This window comes from Seriola aureovittata, chromosome 20, assembly GCF_021018895.1.
Source record: "Seriola aureovittata isolate HTS-2021-v1 ecotype China chromosome 20, ASM2101889v1, whole genome shotgun sequence".
In the NCBI taxonomy this organism is placed as follows: Eukaryota; Metazoa; Chordata; class Actinopteri; order Carangiformes; family Carangidae; genus Seriola; species Seriola aureovittata.
This window is the reverse complement of record NC_079383.1, coordinates 12,394,929-12,416,818: the sequence shown is the minus strand read 5'-3', so window position 1 is coordinate 12,416,818 and position 21,890 is coordinate 12,394,929. Positions and strand designations below refer to the sequence as shown.

Here is a 21,890-nt window from a genome sequence, read left to right as displayed (position 1 = left end):
CTTTATTTAAAGTAGTTAAACCAACTCCACCTCAACCAGCTACAATGGTGACATGCTACCGATGCGTCAGTGTTAATAATCCAATGACGTTATATACAATAATACATTTAGGGAGAAGATAGAGAGGATACATATTCTTGTATGACTGTGTTGTAGACTGTGTTGTTTAGTATTACCTGTATTAGTGTGTTCTATCCTCTCATCCCCACTAACCAATACATATTGTGTTGATTGATGAATCTTACAAATCTTACTGATAGTCAAACATGTCCACATACAGAGAGAGAGAGAGAGAGAGAGAGAGACAGAGACAGAGACAGAGAAAGAGAGAGCTGTCTATTTAATACAAGACTCACCTGATGCAAAAGGGCCGAGGGCCAAAATAGAAAAAAAAAACATCAGGGAGTCATGGAAACAAGGGGATTTACTGAAAAGACATAGAGCAAAATCAATGCCGGCTTGGCCAACGTTTGGTTTATTATGTTTGTCAGGTAAAATACAAGAAAATTGTGTCTCCCCCCAGTGGAAAGTAAGTCTGTACAGGGGGCTGAGACCTGGTGATTAGCTACTGTTTCCACATGTGCCACAGCTACCACTGAGAATGACCAGATGACAAAAGACAAAACTTGCCTGTTTCCATTATGGAATTTACACTGTGTTGCAGCCGGGGAGGGGAAACAGTGACGACAAGTTCAGGGCTTGAAATTAACAGAGAGTTGGTTTGTGTTTTAATCCCCCCAAGGAGTCACCTGTGAACAGTTAGGCTCGGGAGAATGGGGCCACTTTTGCTGCAAGGCCCCACAGAGGAGGCAGGTCTGGTTTAAGTTAATATACATATATTGTTGACCAACAGTCAGTTACCAGGTAAGAGGAACAGTGAGACAACAATTACTTTTCTAAGAAAGAGTCATTATGAAATGAATAATGGTAATCCTTGATAAGATAAATATCAAGTCTTAGCCAATAATACTTAAGATTATAAGCAATCAAAAGGGATTTTTTTTTAGGATTATGGAGGTATACTGAAAATCTAGTCTCATAAACGATAACTTAGTAATAAGGTCAATGTAAATTTACTATTGAGAACAGTAAACAACACAAGTATCTGCAGGAATATTATTAGATTGTCTGTTTTTCTGGGGAATAGAGACCTTACGTGCATTTGTGTGTGAGAAAGGCTCAGGTTTAACTTGCTGAGCACCATGCTGAAGAGAGAGAGAGAAAAAAATGGATTCTGCTTATATTATACTGCATAGACTACACGCACGAACCCGGACGCGCACTAAAGTCTTGGCATGAACGAAAAGTGGGCCGTTTCCCTCTTTGGAGAGGCGTGGTCAAGGGCGGCACTCTCGAAGCGCAGCCAAGTTGAGGATAAAATGTGGATAAGTGATGCTTTAGCAGCTTTGGTGCAAGAATCCCGAAAGAAGAAAGAGCAACTTTCTCTTTCAAACTGATGAAAAACGGAGTGAAGCGACCACATCACAGCTTTGATTTATATCATATGGCAGCCAGCGACAGTCATCACCGCTCCACCTGAGCTCTGCAACTTTGAAGGCGGATTTTTTTTTCTTCCTCTCTTCTTCTTCTTGCTGCAGAAGTTTTTCACAGCCAGATCTCTGTCAGGATCAGAAGAAAACGGGCTGTATTCCAATTCATTAAAGGTAAATTATTTCCAAAGTCTACATTAGATCACACCACTCCATTTCTATTTCAATATGCATTACTCTTTACATTTTTCCATTAGGTATTGGCTCGTTATATCAGCCTTCGTCAGCATTGCAGCATGCATACCGAAAGCATAAAGTATACATACATAAGCTACAATATTGTGGATACATTAGCTACATAATGAATCACTCTGTGCACTCAACTACATTTGTTACAGCTGTACTCCTTGCTGTGATTTGAAATGCAGCATTTCTTTTTTTTTAACAGCTCCCAAGCTTTCCCCTGCTGCTTCTTGATTTAGGAAAAAAGTTGTAAAATATTCAAGGAAGTTCAACACCAGTAGGGATTTCTTTCATCCACACTTGGACTAGTCATCCGCAGCCTGCCAGCTTACCCTCAGTGAACCCCATGAGCTTACCCGTGGCTCTCCACCAGACCAAGTGTCTGCAAGCCAATGCACTGTCCTCACCAAGTTCAATATTGACCCAAGTTATTCAGCAAATTTGATACAGAACACCAATTCCAGTCCATCCAATAATCCTGTTTTGCTCCCTCCTCTCAGCTCCTTTGCCAGCTGCTGGCACACAACTTTAACCAACCCGTCCCACTTGAATTTGAGAGGATCACCACCGTCGCTATCACCCGCATTTCCAAGGATGAGGCATGCAACACTATGCTGGCTGAAGGGCGTGTCCCTGCTCCTGCTTCTCCAGACAGCCACTTCCATGGTGATGCTTCCTAACTCCACGGGCTGGCAGCAGATTCTGGACAAGTATTTGGATGAAGATGGGGACTGGTGGGAGGCCAAGCAGAGGGGGAAGAGGGCTATCACCGACAGTGACGCACAGCTCATCCTGGACCTTCACAACAAGCTCAGAGGCCAGGTCTACCCTCCTGCTTCCAACATGGAGTATATGGTAGGTGTAGAAGTCATCTGTACATCTTAAAATCAATTCCCATGAAGTACTACATTTATACTTTATGGGGTTTATATGTGTTTAAATGCTTTGACCCCATTCTGAACTCCCCAAGAGTATTGCGCACTTGTGGGCCATATAGCTCAGTGAACTGACCCAGTCACCAGACCACTCTGGCACTTGTCCCACTTGGCTCACTCGCAAGCAGCATGCCAGCATCTAAGCACCTTCACACATGAACCCAAACACACACCCATGTGACTTTGGTTGTTTTGCCAGAAGAGAAGAATTCCACCAACTTGCCAATGATCACATTACTACTAGGTTTTTTTAACTCATACTCAACAGATTTGTTTGACTTTATCCTTTGGCCATCACGTGTGTGTACAGCGCCAGATCACTTTTCACAGTGCAATTAGAATCAGAGCACGGCACCAGGGCTTGTTTTACCAGCTGTCTCACCCCCCACTAAACACACACATACTCACACAAGCACACCACACCTTCTAAAAGTTAGTGCTCTACAGATCTGGAAGTTTTCCAAATACACTACATGTGTAGGCGCTGCTTGACCGCCACAGCGCATTGCCACCAACAGCACTTAGGAGGTTAAAAATCAATACAGTGTGCAGAGGATAATGAGGTTTTATCATCCTTTCATCTACACTTAAAGAGCTGCAGAACAAAAGGCAGTATTATTCTATGGTAAAGGCAAATAAACAGTTCGTGCTGGGGGCAATTGCTGGACTGTGTAATTGTATAATTGAGAGGTTGGACTTGGGGACGCTTTGTGTGTGTGTCTGTGTGTGTGTGTGTGTGTGTGTGTGTGTGTGTGTGTGTGTGTGTTGTGTGTGTGTGTGTGTGTGTGTGTGTGTGTGAAGCTCTGCCTGGCAGGCTTCTGGTTGAGGCACACTCTAGTGGAGAAATGCTGAGCCAGCAGTGTACAGCTCCTTTCTACTGTCTCCTGTTACAGTTGGCCGGTTTTTTTAGCTGCAGGGGCACCCAGGGGTGAAATATGGAGAGGCATGCAACAAGAGGACGTGAGGTGAGAGAAAGAGAGGGAAAGTTATCAAGGAATACAATAGGTAAATAAAGATAGAGTAGAGGTGTGAAGGAGATTTGCAAATAGAATGGAGAGGCAATGAAAAACAGATGGAGGGAGAGAGAAGAGCAAAACAGGTGTCAAAATAATTGAAAAGAAGATGAGGAGGTTTACTAAAAGTGAGGCAAGAGGAAATACGAAAAGAAAGATTCATTTTGAAGGGGTGCACAGTAAGAAGGAACAATGACTTGTAGGAATAAGTGCCGAAATCTTATTTGCAGGTCGATGTCAGTATCTTTCAGGTACCACACTGTTCAGGTCAAATTGTAAAGTGAATTTTCTGTGATTTTCTGTGCTTTATTTTGAAAGGGGCTCCATATTTCTCCGATTTTCCCTCTCTCTGTTGAACTGCTGTCACCTTTCAGAAACCTCACAGCTTCACTGTACTGGAAGACTTCATAGACATGCTCCTCTGCTCTCCCTACACACTCATGCATGCAGATGCACACACACACACACATACACCCACACACCCACACAAAACCTAGTTCAGATACATTGCCATTTGCCCATCAGCTCTGTTATTGTCTGCCATTGTATGAAACCATAACCCGAGTGACCCTCTGTGGCAATCATCACAGAGACTCAGAGATAACATCAATTCAAATCCCCCTCTTTCCTCCCCCTTCATCTGTTTCCTTTTCTTGCCCTCTCTCTCTGCCTCCCTCTCTCTTATCCCTGTGGCTCCGTTCCCATTCTGTCATTATCCAACACAGAGGCCCTAAAAATTCCCCGGATAAGTATTCACACTCTGTAGCGATCCACAAAGCTTCAATGCAGCTTCAGTTGGGGGGGGACAGCAGCTCTGCCTCTCACTCAAATGTTGACCCACAGGTATAAACACAGAAGTGTCAGTGTTTGAAGTACTGTAAGACAAACAGACGGCATCTTGGGAGAAACGGCCCCACCTGCCTTGATGTTTAACTTGGCCTTGCTGGGCTGCACTTGGTGGTGGTGGTGATATTTGTGGTCCAGGATAAAGCTGTATTGACATATTTCTGCTCAGGATGATTCAGAGTTGTGCTGCAAACATCTGTCTATCATTGTTGGATAATGTGGTTGTTGTGATTCACAACCTGTGAAGCCCAATGAGACAATAATTAAGGTCTAGACTAATACATTTGTCTTCAATTAACATTATCTAAGACATTTAATTATGGTCATGTGGACAAACATCTGAGACAGTATTTAGGCAGCTTCATTGCTGGAAAAAACTGGTTTAGATTATTTAAAGTGCCAAATACATAAATTTACAAAGTCATTATCAGACTCCAGTGGTAAAACTGAGCAGAGCAGTCCAAACATCTTTTGTTCCAGCAACTTTGTGCAGCTTCTCCTGCAGGATCCCTTGGTGCTCACAGGCCGGGTGGAAGATGGGTTCTCTCCGGTGTGTTTTGGGTCTACCCTAGGGTCTCCTCTCAGCTGGTCATATCCAGAGGACCTCCGAAGGGAGGCGCCCAGGGAGATCCGAAACAGGTGCTCAAAACACATCCACAGACTTCTCTCGATGTAAAGAGCAGCAGCTGAATACCATGGTATGTGCATCTTCTAAGACTGCTCTATTCCACACCCAAGCTCATGCTGCAGTAAAACCAAAAAGACATTATCCCGAATAGCAAAGAGGCCACTTTAATGTCACCAAACTGGACATCTGCGTTGTACCCACGAATATTACAGACAGGGGAACAAGGTGTATCCCAGTGGGAGTCCAAAGCTGACGCTGAACATGCTTAATGTAATGCCAAGAATGTAAACATAGCCCTTGTGCCAAATGCACTTAGAGTTAAAGTCTCTCAATAGCACCTTCCCTAAATACTTCAGGGAACATGGTCATAAAAGTTTGCAGGGGCACAAAACACATGTAGATCAAATTAGCAAATTCCAGTGATCCCTCAGATACTTGAGCTTAGAGGCTTCGTGCCCATGAAGACTAAACTTATATCCCTTAACTTAAGGCTTAAAACTTTTCCTAATGTCTTCTTTACTTGTCCTTGGCATATCTTCACTCCTGGAAAACACCTCCTGGTTCCCGTTTTTGAAAACGGGGACCAGTACCCCTTTGGCCAGAGATCAAATCAGAATCTCAGTTCTGCATCCTGTCCAGATGGCAATGTCTTTTGCATTTAGGAGCTCCTCAAAGTCTTGCCCTCCACTCCTGACTCAACAACTTTCTGTAAAACCTCTGTGGGAGCGCTGATTCTGGAGTTGCATGTGTCAGCAGGGTTGAGAAAGACCCTCTTCTTCTTCAGCTTCTCACTGCTAGTGTCCAGCACCGGGTTCTTGGATTGCAGCAACAAGCGCCAACCACCATTATTGATTAATGAAATGTGAAAAGGAAAAGTGGAAAACAGACTGCTTTTGTGCAGCTGCACTCTGGAGGTACTTATGTTTTTGTAGCTGATAGGCTTTTTTTATTGTTATTATTATTTTTATTTCCGAGATATCATAAAGCCAAATATCAGACCAAACCAAAATAGCAGGCTAAACCAACCATTTACTTGTCTGAATCACTTATGGTGCCGTTAAGTGAGACAGCTTCCTGTTCACGTTCAGCATACAATAACTGGCTATGCTGTTCTCTGATGTGAGTTGATGTGGGCTGGATTGCACTGCACAAAAAATGGCACAGCAAACACATGCAGAACCATACAGTATATACTCTATATCACTGGTGGAAATGATAGTCATAGTTTGGGCAGTCAAAGGACATACAAACTTTTTTTTTTAATGTCATGTATAGTATTTCTTACTATTACTTTTCCTACCTCTAAGCTTATTAAATCACCCCTTTACCTCCCTGTCTTCTCCCTCACACCATCATATCGCCTGTTCTCCTCTATTCTGTCAGACTTTTTTTCTCAGCTTCACTTTCTCCAATTCCTATATCTTTCCCCTTCTTTTCAGTACTTCTCTGCATGCACCATTGATTATGAACAGGAAACCTAAACTTGCAAAGGAACTACCCCTCTGCACCCTTTGGAATGCAACCAGATGACCAAGGAAGAGGAAAAAAGAGAAACGGCCACAAATGAGGTGTTAAGCGAAATAAACAATGCAGCGTGCACAGTGCTGAAAGACTTTAGCAAGGGAGGTGTTTTTCTTTACGGGGCCCCAGCAGAAGTGCGGTTGGGGTAAGTGGGTGGGGGGGGTGTCTTGGTTGCGAGGCCTCCCCTGCTGGGCTAACTGTACAAACAGCAGCTTGACAAGCCGGCTGCACTCTGTACCAGCTTCAACAGCCGAAACATGTGTAACGCGGTCGACACTCTCTAAGCCTGCTCTCTCTGCAAGTTGGAAGACGACGGAATGAATTCCTCAGCTGGAAAGGTGCTATTTGTATTTTCATAATTTAAGATATACTTCACGGACATCGCAAATCATGTCTTTGTGATAGAACGCATAATCAGTAACATTCCCAAACAACACGCTGTAGCCAGAATTTGGGTGATTTTTGACTGGAAACCTACTGTAGTTGTGGTCATAGATAAATGTTTTCAGACCCATAACCATTCGTTAATGGTCAAAAGCATTATTGTGTTGACCCTGCTCCTGTACAGAATGTCCTATGCGCTGTGGTTTACACATCATTTGGCAGATACCACAGCTCAATACATTGTGTTCCACTCTGCTTATCAGTGTAAACATTGATTATTTTATAGGGCAAGGAGGTCACTTGTTGAGAAAATCGAAAATGATATGGATAGAAATCAAGGTTCTCTCAGCTACTACTGATGATGACCAAGCTTAAAACTTTTCAGTGTTTGTGTTTCAGCATCATAAGCTTTTTGTAGTGGTTAAAAAAAGGGATGACTACAAAATAGATATGACGATGCTGACATACTGACACTGATTTTCAACTCACTGCCAACAGAGGTAATTTCTGAGCAGGGATACAGTTTCAGGTAAACAAATTCTCATTCCTCTTTTAGCCCTGGCCCTGTCAGTCATCATTTATCATTATTGTGCCAGACGGACCACAGGCAGCTACATATGAGGTGGCTATAACACTGATACACTCCCTCTTTGCAGGTGTAGCGATGAATGAAAAATATACTCCACACCTCCAGCTGTTTATTTGTTCTATGTGCCAGTTATGTAACAAGTCTGTAAGGCTTTGTCCTGAAATCTGACATACCTCACTGTGTATGACTCAACCAATATTGCCGGTGTTGTTGATTTAAACAAATACATCCACTCAACAAAGAGTAAAAGAAACTGCTCAGAGGTAAGAGTTAATTTGCAGCACTGCCAGACATCCTGTTGTTAGGTGTGTGTGTGTGTGTGTGTGTGTGTGTGTGTGTGTGTGTGTGTGTGTGTGTTTCAGGCGTAATGCAGAGAACAGCAGTTGTTTCTGGTGGGACTGTAAGTGGGTGATGGACGATGGAGGAGGAGGCGGAGGTGGTGGTGGTAGCGAGGGAGTTATTTTAGTGTCTGTTATTGGATGAGATTTCAGAGAGGGTAGGCTATGGCTTCCAGGCCCAATGTGTGAAATGTGAAAACTTCTGACACCTGCATCGGTATACCAGCGCATGTGCGCACACATTTATACACACACATGCAAACTAATTAACTTCCTCATAGAAAACCTGTTGCAATAGAAATCCCACTCCAAAGGTGAAAGTGAAGGTGTGCAATTAAAGGAACATAGAGTGTCCTTCAGAGGAATTACAGCTGGTGTTATTCTAACATTTTTTTTATGGTAGAATTTAGGTCAGCAGAGAGGAAGGACACTCTTTGCATTCCCAGAAAACCCCAGAATGGGAATATGATCCCTTAGTATCCAACCAGAGCCAAACTTGACTGAGAGGGCAATTCAGAGAGTGGTAAAGTGAAACAAAAGCTTGCACCCAGACATCTCACTAGAGACATATGGAAGGTATTACTTAAGGAAAAACAGCTTTTGCATTTTTTGAATAACACCCAATCTTACGGAAAAACCCATCCAGGGAAGTAAGAAAGTCGGAAAGCTCTTTATACAGACGCAGCAAGATGTTGACATATTGTAGTTCTGCATTTAGTCTAGAAAATCAGTGCAGTTACAAAGCCACAGCAGCTCCTAGGCTTAACTTAAATGGCAGTGAAGAAGTGAAGAACAGTGAAGCTCTCCAGTTAACCACTAGACTTTCCTGTATCTTATGGCCAATAAGTAGAAAATCTAAGTGGCATTGTATTGCACTGTTTATTTCAGTTTATTTCCTCCACTCTCCACATATAATCCAATAATTACCTCATTTTGTTGTGCTGTCTCATCGTCTGTGCAGGTGTGGGACACAGAGTTGGAGCGTACAGCAGAGGAGTGGGCCGAGACCTGTTTGTGGGAGCATGGTCCTGCTGGTTTACTGCCACAGATTGGACAGAACCTGGGAGCGCACTGGGGAAGGTAAACAATAGTTCAAAATATATAGATTATAGAAAAATATATAGACTTTCATTTAGTAAACTGTGTGTGTGACTTGATGACAGACAGTCATACATTTGGCTCAAACCCAGCACATACAGGCGTATCTCTCATGACCTGGCAATGTTACACAACAGGAAATGCACTAGCATGAAAATATTTACCTGACTAGGAGCACAAGAAATACACTGGTAAGTCATACAGTAAGCTATCTTCATTGGCTTATTTTAAATAGTTTAAATCTGTAACTTCTTTTAACTATTTTAGACTATATACATATATATATATATATATATATATATATATATATATATATATATATATATATATATATACAGTACACATACATATGACAAATAAAATAACATATGACCAATTAAGCACCAACAAATAAATTAAATTCACTTATGACACTGCCCATAAAACCAAAACTTGTCATTTTGCATTTCTATTTGTGTATTGATTAAAAAAAACAAGACAATGTAGCTATAACTAACATGCCAGTGAGTTTTAGTTTAGCACAACTGCTAGCTAGCTTGCGTGCAGCACTGGTTTACTTTTCATGACCAATCTGACCATTGACCACTGTAAAATGCATTAAATCCACTTCTTGCATTTTGTAGTAGAATTTCAATAACTAAAAACACCAACAAATGTATACAGAAGGCTTTTTTATAGAGCTAACCTACCTTGAGTATGTCTCTCATGACGACCTGGTTTTGTCGTCTTAGAATCACACACATTAGAGATACTGTTACATGTTTTCATTTGTTCATTTGTTCACTCAGCCCCCCCCCCAAAAAAAAAAACCACACACACCTCACCCCACCCCTACCCCCCACAGAGCGCCAACACACAGCACTGCTTCACACAAGAGACCCCTTGTTCCGCATCTAATCATATCACTCCACAGTTAAGATGTCCACTTGATCCTAATTAGATTAACTTGCAACACCTGGTGCCAAATCAGTGTCAGTCCTTGATGCAGTTTATTTAAAGAGCACAAATGCTTGACTTCCAGCTTAATAGTAGTCTCATCTGATGTGTTTACATTGCTTTGTTGTTACCTTTTATACACATTCTGCATCAAATAAACACGCCATATTTTGAAGCTAGCTAGACTTGCTGTGTTTCTCTTTAGCTACCGTCTATATCTCTATACACTTTTATAAACTTTGCAGTTTTGGAAGGGATACGTGTGAATGTTCATTTGCCATTTATATTTGCAAGGGTTGTTTTGTTTTGCACTGGCAGTTATTTAAACATAAGCCCACACATAAAGGTCAGATACTCTGTGGATATCATATATATGCATATAGGTTGTTGAAAGAGGACTTGCAGTAACCAGGAAACAGCTTTGATGCATAACACAAACTCCCACACCAACAGAGATGTAAGACGATAGAAATTTTTGCTCTGAACATTGTTATCATTTGTTACTCATTTCTCCAGGTATCGTCCACCCACGTTCCATGTGCAGGCCTGGTATGATGAAGTGAAAGACTACTCCTTCCCTTACCCTCAGGAGTGTAATCCCTATTGCCCCTTCAGATGCTCTGGCCCAGTTTGTACTCATTACACACAGGTACCCACCATAGGTCTGGATCATACCATACCATTTTGTATATTTTGAACAAATTCAAGAGATTCATGGTTGTACAATCAGTACTGTAATTTGTGTTTCACTGTCTATCTTGTCGTTCTTTTATAGCTGGTCTGGGCCACCAGCAGTCGCATTGGCTGTGCCATCAACTTGTGTTACAACATGAATGTGTGGGGACAGATTTGGGCCAAAGCTGTCTATCTTGTCTGCAACTACTCACCCAAGTAAGCACATTTGTTTTGATGTACTTTCACAGATACATGACTGAGATACAGGCTGCGAGAGAGCAAGTTGTCCTTGTGTCCTTTTGATGCAGCAGTATCATTTGGTTTGCAAAGCAGTATGGAATAACAAAGCAGTTTTGTTTAAGTTGTATGTATTCTGTTTAATAAGCCTTGCTTATTATGTGACCCGAACAGGGGAAACTGGTGGGGGCATGCGCCTTACAAACACGGCACCCCATGCTCTGCCTGCCCCCCCAGCTATGGAGGTGGCTGCAGGGACAACGTCTGCTACAAAGGTACGTATGAGGAAAAGTAGAGAAAGACAGAGTAAGAAAGCCTGTGGAATTTTTTTGTTTTGCTAATATACCTGTTTGTGACTTTACTTGAAGATGACAGTTCCTATCCTCCACAAGAGGAAACAGAAGAAAACAACTTCATCGAGCAGGAGGCCCCCCGTACTCCGCAGAAGCCCTGGTCCCGGCCTTCCAAATCAGAGCCTCCCAGTCTCCCCGCCCCAGCTCCCACCAAGCCCCCCACAGAGGACCTGCAGAAGAATGAAGTGGTCAACACACAGCAGATGTGTAAGCTGCCATTCAACTGTTTATTCTGGATCTAGTTACATCTCAAAATGGGGGGGTGTAGGATCTGGTTTTAGGGATGGGAGGTGCAGAGTGGTAAGAATTATAGGACAATATATAGTGTAAAAAAAACAAGGGAAAACTGGGTCAAAATCAAAGATTTTGTGAATAACTGCCAGCTCAGCTTTGAACGAGCAATAATGGATAACAAGTGCAAAAAAAATAGGTTTTGACCGGAAATATTTTTCTTGCAATTTATCTTAAATTGCCTTGATTTTCTGTACTCTTTATCTGTCATCTCCCTGATTAACCTTGACAGTTTCTGAAGTGTACTTAATATTGCAAGTCACTCTTTGGAGCAGGGAGGGGAGGTCTATTTTAGCTTGATCCCCTGAGTGTGTGTTTGCTTTTGGCTTGGCTGAGAGGGGTTGAGGGGTGAGAGGGGCTCGCTGTGGTTTTTAAATGGCTTCCTCTCCGCAGAGCAAGGGGCCTGCGCTTGAAAGCTGAGACACTTCCTCCACTATGGCTGACCACCCTGAACCTTGCGGCAGGAATTCTTCTCTTTGGTTCCAGAAGCATCACAACAATAGCCCTCGCTGAGTTTCACTCAACTCAGGCTTTTAGATGTTAGTCGTCTGTATCGGAGCAGCCAGTTCATGCGTGTTGTTTCCTGTACAAGCGCTGAAAAGGCCTTAATGTTTGTGTTTTTCAGCTCAGCTTGTGACCTGTGACACTAAACTTCGGGATCAGTGTAAAGGAACGCCATGCAATAGGTACAATTAAGATGAACTCTGATAAAAATCAACAGCACAAAGTGGCGTATACGGTACATTTCACCTTATTATTCTGTGTTAATGGACAGATATGAGTGTCCTGCTGGGTGCCTAGATGCGGCGGGAAAAGTAGTCGGGACGGTATACTATGAAATGGTGAGTACACAAGTTGGTGCAAGTTCAAAAGTTGGTGGTGTCTGATTGGGTGGGTTCAGTATTATGCCAATTAACAGCTGTCAGCTGTGTTGTGTCAACAGTGTCTTTGGATAAGACATCACATGTCAAATGTCATTAATGTTCTTTATTTTTTTGCAGCAATCCAGTGTGTGCAGAGCTGGTCTACATGCCGGTGTTATAGATAATGATGGAGGGTGGATGGATGTAACGCGACAAGGCAGAAAGGATTTTTTCATCAAATCCAACAAGAATGGGGTCCAGTCTTTAGGGTGAGACAATAATATCATCATGGACTATATAAATATAATTCAAACTGATGATATTTGACAGCAAGATTGGTAAAATATACCGACATTAAGTGAAAATAATGTTGTTTTCGTGTCAACGTTGTGTGTTTTCTCTTGACAGAAAATATCAAAGTGCTAATTCCTTCACAGTTTCCAGAGTCGCAGGTTAGTCTGACAATGATGTGACACTGTAATTACAGATATGTTACATTTCATATTAAATTGCTCATTAAAAGCTGTGCTGCAGCTGTGTTTGTTGGCACTGACCAAATTTCTTTCCTACAGTCAAAGCCATCACATGTGAGACCACAGTTGCACAGCTGTGTCCATACCAAAAGCCCGCAAAACACTGTCCAAGGTATGAAACTGACTGTGTGTCTGCCTGCATGTCACTCTCTTTCATAAGGTTCCCACATTTATGTAAATTCTAGTCATTACCCATGTGCAATTGTTCTCATTGTAGGGTATACTGCCCGAGAAGCTGTTTAGAAGAGAATCCACACATATCCAGAGTAATTGGCACCGGAATATACTCTGATGTAAGTCCCTCTTTTTGAAGCTGAAATGGTAAAAAAACCTCTTCATGTTTTTTTTTTATGAATTTACAGACATAAATGAAGCGACAATTCCCATGTTACCTTTCCTTTGTAGAAGTCCAGTATATGCCGGGCAGCAGTCCACGCCGGAGTCGTCAGGAACGATGTGGGTGGATACATTGATGTGATGCCAGTGGACAAACGAAAACACTACATTGCTTCATACCAAAATGGCATTGTCTCAGAGAGGTATGCGATGACTCACTGCTAATCCGCAATTATTGTTTGGTCTGTGTCGGGCTGGAATGTAGCACATGCTGAGTTCCAGTGCCATTTACAGCTTTGGGTTAACCAGAAGTATTTTTTTAAAATCTCAATTTCCATATATAATTCACATTTAAAACCCACCATGCCACTTTATAACAGCACTGAAGATACTGAGTAATACTTTATATTAGGTAACCATTATAAATTCAATATGGTGTAAAAAAAAACATTTAACATCAGAGGGTGTGTGGTATACCACTATAGGATTAATTGTTTAAAGAGATTACTAGTCCTATGTCAGCATTCTTTCTCAGATCTCGGGAGAAGAGTGAAGGGGTTAATTCGCTGGGGCCCAGAGAGGAGGAATGAGAAATCAATGGCTCTCAGGTAGAAAGAAATTTATCCACTCTGCCCTCCCTTGTGGACCTAATCTTTTCAAGATGCAGGCAGTTCATTACATCTCTTATGCAGTGCACATGGGAGGGTGATTAGCATGCTTCTCGTTTGAGATAATTAATTGCTTGGCAATTAGAGTGGAGAAGATGAGTGCATCTCCGTGTTGTTCTGAGAGGTGTTTGGTTTTTGGTAAAAAGCCAAAAAGGGCAAGGACTGGACAAAGGTCTAAAGCTTAATATAGTGGCTCAGATAAAGACAAAAACAAAGAAGCCAAAACATATGCACTGAGAATACAGGATCTCATAAGGGATCAATATCATAATACATTTTAGACAGCGTTTGCTTAGTCCCAATGATATGGCGGATGAATTTAAACCAGATAAGGTTATGAAAAAGGAATGGATTTTGTGTCACAGAAAACACATATTTCAAATCGGTCTCCAAATGCAGTCACACCAGACAGAAGAACATGGCAGTGAAAATCCAAAATCATGCTGAATAGAAACTTATTTTGCATAGACATTAGTCTATTCTAGCGTCTAGAATTTTGTCTGGTTTTACTTAAAAGGACTTTGAGTGAATTGTGTGAATGTTATACTACAAATGTTTTATTCTCCAAGACAAAAACTTTTTTTGATATATCTCAAAGATCATTTTAGAAATGTGTGATCACTGGAAGCAGGAATACTTTTACAGGCTATTGAGATTGGGATTATCTGATAATTAAGTCCGGAAACAGCCACTTGAAAACTAAATCAAAGTATCAAACACATACCACAAGTAACTTTTAGATGGTAACATATTGGACTTTTTGTCTCACCAAACTCTTGAACTTTGTTAAACTGTATTATCAAATGAAAATATGGAAAATAGGGAAGGATTTGACACAGGATGACTGCAGACTTTTCCATAGTTGTGTGATGTCTTGTTATTTCATTATTTCCTTACCCATGCACACATGCAGGGGCCGGATCACCATCAGCCATAGTGAAGATGTAGGGCGTGTGTTATCTACATGCGGCTCAGGAGGTAGAGCTGGTCGTCTGCTAATTAGAAGGTCAATGGTTCGATCCCCGGCTCCTCCAGGCCGCATGTCGAAGTATACTTGGGCAAGATGCTAAACCCCACATTGCCCCTGATGGCTGTTCCATCAGTGTATGAGTGTGATGTATGAATGTGAGTGACTGATTGTAAATTGCTTCTGTAGATTGTTTGATTGTAGATTGCGTTGAGTGGTCAGTAAGACTAGAAAAGCACTATATTAGTGCAAGTCCATTTACCATTTACATAGTGTGTGAAAAACCTCCATGAAGCACTGAAACATATTCATAGGATCACGCACCTCACTAGAAAATAACAGGTTTGCAAATAGAGCGCTGCATTGTCGGCATAGAGGTATGTTTTTGCTTATATCACCCCACCATTTTTTTCAAATCAACTCCGGAGAGGAGGGGTGAGAGTAGACAACCTTATTTGGTGCCATGTGCTAACACAGACTAGGAAACAAGAGACGTAATTGGTTTGTAAAGTGGCTATTGGAATGTTAAGAGGCTTAACCCAGGCAATAAAGTACTCGCCCAATTCAAATCAATGCAGAGTGTAACTGGTAGTCGTATAGCTCTTTTGCATAAAGAAGAGTGTGTAGCTCTGACTTCTTGAATCAGGAGATGAATTAATAAAGAGGAAGGTACTATAATTCATTAAACGTTTGTCCAGTTAGGATTTCGTGAAAAGACTCTGCTGATGCTAATGAAGCGAGAGCATGTGTTGAACCCCTGCTGTACCAGTTTACAGCATTAAGGTTACAGGTCCGTACCAGCCTCTGTTCAAAGCATAAAGTGACCCACATAATATATAGTGTGTTCCATTTTTTTTTTTTTTTCACAGATGTTAAATTGCACCAACTTTGGATTGTTCTGTGGTCTGCAGAATGGCTATTCTTAACATGACCTGCATAGAGGACAGACACACACACAAACACACAGTTTTGCTTATTCTATGGTCTTCCCCCTCTCTCTTTCCTCTCCCTCTTTTTCCCTTGTCTCTCTCCACCACATTTATCTTTGTCACTCTGGTGAGTTGCCTAGCGTCTGTTATTATCTGCCCATCATTTATCTGTCTGCTTTAACTCCACTACATGTCTGTCTTTGTTGGATTAACACGTGAAGCCCCCCGTGTTTGTGTAAAAATGGTTGCTTTATCTGTTTTCTCAGGGAGCTTCAGCCTCTATCTGTTTGTGTCCAATCTGTCATCAGAGTGTCAGACAACACACTGACGCAGGACGTTTTCTCCGTAAAAACCTGAAGTCTATCTGTTTGTGTGTGTCTGTCATCTACGTCTCTCTGCAAAAAGGCTGGGAGGTGTTCTGTATCTGACACATGCCGCACCCAGGCTGACTCTCCCCTCTTGTTTTTCTCTCTTCCCTGCAGCCTTCAAAACCCTCCTGGAGGGAAGGCGTTCCGGGTGTTCGCTGTGATTTGAGTGGCCCCAGAGGGCGGCTTCGCCAAACAGAAAAGTGCACTTGTGCTGTTGAATAGGCGGTAATCAAGCCCTGTTGTCAAACTCAATGAGTGAAATGTTTCTGGCTTTGCTACACACCAGGGGTTAGGGGTCGTCTCCATGACAGTGTAAACCCAGCAACAAAAACTTGACACATACACAATGAGAACCTGTTTCTCCTCCCTTGCATGGAGTTTTAATTTCGTCATCCTTGGCGGTGAAATTTTTATAAACTGTAAATATCTCCGAATGGATTGCTACAGTAATATTATGTTGTACATATTTGTTAATAATATCACACATGTTTTGTCTTTGTGCCATTGCCTTTTTAACAAATAGCTCTGTATGAATACTGACTATAGAAATCCTAGATATAACATTATAATGGCACTTAAGGATGAATATCATTTTTATTGTCTGGCACATTTTTACTGGTGCTCTGGAGAGGTGTCCTGTCATGTTTTGTACTTTTTTAATGATTGGAGAACAGATTGTTATACATATATTTTTATATGATTATGCTTTACATCGATATGATTTATAAAGGATGCTGCTATATGTTGTTTTTTTTTTTTGTATTGTTATTGTAATTACCAGTGTGATGGGGGTTTGTTTGTTTTTAGTTTTTTTGCAGATTATGTGGTTTAGTTAAAACTCCCTGCAGGTCGGGAAGTACGCTCATCCTTCAGAGTTGTCATTCTCTAAACAAAACCTATGTGCCTGACTTCACCGTGCATTGCGTTTTACCGGACGCCGCTACACCAAAGTTGTTTTCAGGTCATATCTATTCATCTCCCTTTGACATTGATAAACAGAAACAATACTACACAACAGTTTTATTTCATGCGGTATGTTGGGGAATGGTGATTGTAAATCAACAAATATACCTGCTCATATTTTTACCAGCTCTCAGCTTTCTTTCAAGCTGCAATCTTTATAATGGGCAATTCATTGTATTGTTGTCTCTGTTTCTTTGTGCATTATATATAAATATATTTTCCTACCTCAGGTTGTTAGGAAAAGTTCCTTTTGCAATAAAATACTACAATCTCCATCTCTCACACGTTTGCTTGTGGCAGTGTGATATCCTCAGGTTAAAATGTTTGTGCATTGTACATTTAGTATATATAAGTGATTATATTAGGTTTTTATCATCATAATCAATATCCGATGGGTTTCAAACATGAATCATCCAGGTACAACGAATAGCATCTGCTTCAAGTATCTGACAAATGTATCTTTCAGACTAATGTTAGTATTGGATTTTCTGCTGTAATTCTGTGATGGCTGTGGAGGTGGTGCTGCATATTTATTCCTATTCTTGAAGAGTTCTTTTAACTAACATGAACATAACTCAAAAGCATGTTTACTTGTACTGATTTATCCCAGCCTCGTGCACCACACCACTCAGATTATTTTTCTAAGCGAAGTCTCGAAAACGTAAAGACGTAAATAATATTTTCTAGCTGCAGACTTTGACAGGAAATCTTCTCTTCATGTGTCCACAAATGGAACAGCTACGTACGGCGAATCTTAAACATAAGGCCGATGAGCAGCTCAAAACGGGTCATAATACCCTCATGTTATAACTGACAACAATGCACTAAAACCTCAACGGCAATGAATCATTTCACATTTGCTCTCACCCGGCGGATATGCAGGCAGAGCCAAAACACCAAAGATCAAAGTACCACAGGGAGCCACTGAAGTGGTAGGTTTTGTGGGTTGGATGAAGACTGAACCCAATCCCCCAGACTTCCAGGTCCATAGTGCCATTTGAGGGAGAAGCCTGCACTACTGATGTGAAAGTCTCTCAGGACAGGATGTCACCCCCCCACCCCGCTTCCTCAATATACCATACCAGCTATTCCTACAAACCATGGAGGGCGGAAGCTTTTGATTTTAAATGTCCCAGCTTTCCTCTTAGGATCCTCACCAGGGAGCGGGAGTCGTCACTCCTCATTTGCTTCTCCAGCAGCAGTGGAGTGAAATGACCAATCCATAATGGGTTCCACCATATCGATGTCCGACAGTGTTATGATGTCTGGAGGGCTGCGATGGGTTGTGACTCAAGCTGCCAGTCTTTGTTATTCCCCAGACAAGTACTACTTAATATTGTATATACAGGCACTGGCCCACCGACACAATGTGACACAATATGAATACAATCTTGTTAAATAAATGTTCTGTGTGTTTTACAGGTGCAGGAATAGTAGTTACATATGTATTTGCATTAGCAAATGTCATCCCACACGTGGTAAAGTACATGCTATATTCATGCTGACATACGGAACAACAACTTATTAGTCATGAGGCATCGAAAAAGGGAGATATTCTGTGTGTGTGTGTGCGTGCGTGTCTGTGTGTCTGTATGAGGCTGACATCTTTTATTACTTCAGTGTGACCATACACTTGCCCAAAAACACAAACACTCTGCATGAAAAAACAACATCATGTTCAAACACATGTGCGTGTGCTTGCTCAGTCACGCACGCACTCATTTTACGCTCTGACACATCATGTTTGGATTAAAAGCAGTCACTTGTGATTGGCTGAGCTCTGCCGGGAGAAGGGGCTGCTGGAGTGATTGATAGGCCATCCATGTGCGCCCAGGTCCTGTGAGAGAAAAGAGAGGCATACATCAGACAGGTGTCAAAACTCACAGCAGGGTGCGGTGATAGGTGGCGTTCAGAGGCTCTGAGGAATGAAAGGCTAGAGGACGAGGAGGAGAGCGAAAAGGAGGAAAACGCAGGAGAGAGAGGTAAAGGGCAGAGAGATAACCTGGAGGCTTGCGAAAAGAGCGTGACGTTTTGATTCTGACACCTTCATGAGCATGACATTGGATTGGAATATCATCTTTTAATATTAGAGTTTACGAAAACAACCCCAAAATCAAGTTTCACAACATAAAGTTTTGTACGGGGCAGTTCTGGAACATTGTTGGATGATATTAGGTTTAAAAAAATGCAGCTGACTTCAAATAATTAAGGCAGAGGTCCAACATATCAGTTAGGAGTAAACTCACAGAGCGACAGCCACGGGCCCATTAGGACCAAGGAGAGTGCCGTGAAGACAGATGGGATGAAAGACAAGCTTGCAGCTAGCGGGGTCTGCATGGTGCCACCAGTGTTTTCACACTGTCGTTTAAAATAAGGAAGGCCATTAATAACCTCCTCACTGTGCTCTGCTCTGCTGCAGTCTGGCGCTCCTCGCAGAGCTAAATGTGGCGCTGCATGGCAGCAGACTGGCAGACTGTGTCAAAGAAACCATATATACCTGAGGAGAAGGAAAGAAAGACAGGAGGCAGACAGAGTTTGTGTGTGCTTCTGCATCTGTTTGTGCTGTATATATACACGTGTGTGTGTGTGTGTGTGTGTGTGTGTGTGCATGTACCATATATTTGGGTTTAATTGTATTTTTTCACTTACTCACCTGTTTGTTTATGTGCTGTGCCTGTGCCGCCTGTCCTACCATGGTTGGATGGGAATCAGATAGCAGTGATGCAGTCAGGGAAGCCGTCAGCACCGAGGTGAAAAGTTATGGTTGCCAGTGGTAATGACTGTGTTCCTTCTTGTCAAACCTTTACTTTGGCAGATGAACAAAACATAAAATTTGACAGGGAGTGGGTTTTTTTCCCCTCATGATCCAAAAATATTACATGTACATAGCCACACTGTGAATGTGTTTTTGCAAAGATGGAGTGGGTACTTTGGTGGAGAAAAAAATAAGTTTTTCCTGAGTGGCAAGGTGACTCATATAATTATTGAGTTATTTTAGGCCTCTGTGCTTTTTAAAACAAACCTTAGACAAATCTTAGACATTTGATTTATAATAACCATTCATTTCCAACTGGCTTCCCTGTGACTATAACCCTCCCAACTACAGGAGTGAAATTGAAAAATCTTTAAGCATACACTCAAATTGCGGCGTCACTCCATTCAGTGAGTGAATTCTACCAGAATAGCAGATATTCAGGTTGATACCTTAAATGTGTCAATCAGGGGGCAAAAATAGAGACGGTAGAAGACGTATGGAATGTTTCTGTTCTCGCCTTTGCTCATGTGAAACGTGGCTCTTCCTTTAAAAGATGATTACTCCACCTTCAAAGAGCATACTGAAAAAAAAAAAAGATCATCTTCCGACTTGTGTCCAGTATTTCTATCCAAAAAGGCAAAGAGTTATGTGACATGGTTCCCTGATTGGAATATTTTACCGAGGTGTGAGCAGGGTGGCCTAATACTGTCAAACCAACGGTTACCTTCATGTGAGTGGTTATGATATTTATGATATTTTGGTTTTATCTGTAACGTGAGCATAAGTGGTGCACATTGAATCCTGGTTCAAAATAGCGCCATTTAAGTGTGTTGAAGTCACAGAAGCTACACAATGTCAGCAACTCAGGCTTGGCCAATGTGTTGTACCAGGTTAATTGCAAGTGGCAGGAGGATCAAACAGTCCGTCTGTTCTTCAGTCCAATGCAAATAAAGGAGACTTTCCAAGAGAAAATGTTCCCTTGTTTGACAGAAACTTAAGACACATGCAAGATGATTTTGTCCATGCAAACTCAAGTGAGTAATCCCAATTAGGAACATCTGGCAGAGCTACTCTTTACAGATTATGCTAAACGTGTACATCTGCATATTTGCATTGTTGTGCTGTCTCTCACCGTCTCCCTCCCTTCCTTGCACACAGGTATCTTTGTATGCACACAATGTTGAACATACATTCACCTCACTGCCGTCATGACAGAACGCCTCATTACCGAGGAAAGATCAGTCAATTTATTGTCAACAATTTGCACACAAAAGACACTAAGACTGACATTTGTTCCTGTATAAATAGGTGTCAGTGAAGCAGTTTCATGCTCTGGATGCAGATGTGAGCCACATGTAAAAGCCTTTTCCTAAAACAAGCACTGCGGAATAGGGAAAGTTGTGCTTACAGTACCTCTCCAGGAGGGGCTGGCTGCCTCCCAGACTGCTCTGCTGTTAGATCTGCCCCTCAGAATAAATAATGACAAGTCTGAATCAAATCTGGGCATTTAAAGAAACAAATTCAGATATTTCCTTTGGAGGAGTTTAAGGCCGGTTTTCAAGCCTCTCAGTTGTCTCCAGATATTTCAGAGAATCAGAGTTTTAGAGCGGGCGTACTTTTAAAGAGGGACATTTCTATAAGTCAGCTGTCTAACTTAGCAAAGATTTCCCGCTTATCCTCCTGGTGTGGGTCAGCTAAGCTAACGTTAATGATAACAATAATAACAAAATTGTAGCTCAGGAATGTGGCACGTGGAGTTTGCCTATCCAAGGCACAATCAGACGACCTGCGTGTAAAACAAACACTTGTTTGCAAAGGAAAGGAAAATAAATGTTGAGAAAGAACTGGAACAGAGAACGAGATGCCTGGCAAGACAACAAGGAACAGTCTGAAAAGCTACATACAGTACAGCTGAGGGTCATGGACAAACA

The 21,890-nt window shown here is 41.8% G+C and overlaps 1 protein-coding gene across 1 annotated transcript; it reads left to right on the top strand.

Moving 5' to 3' along the window:
• Positions 1-1,354: 1,354 nt before the first annotated feature.
• Positions 1,355-17,477, top strand: crispld1a (cysteine-rich secretory protein LCCL domain containing 1a). Its single transcript, XM_056363730.1, has 15 exons — positions 1,355-1,664; positions 2,234-2,588; positions 8,949-9,067; positions 10,538-10,670; positions 10,797-10,912; positions 11,108-11,208; positions 11,302-11,493; positions 12,203-12,263; positions 12,353-12,419; positions 12,579-12,709; positions 12,849-12,892; positions 13,013-13,085; positions 13,191-13,266; positions 13,379-13,512; positions 16,356-17,477. Exons 2-15 carry the CDS (start codon positions 2,328-2,330, stop codon positions 16,405-16,407), a joined length of 1,560 nt encoding a protein of 519 aa, XP_056219705.1. The 5' UTR covers positions 1,355-1,664; positions 2,234-2,327; the 3' UTR covers positions 16,408-17,477.
• Positions 17,478-21,890: the final 4,413 nt, after the last annotated feature.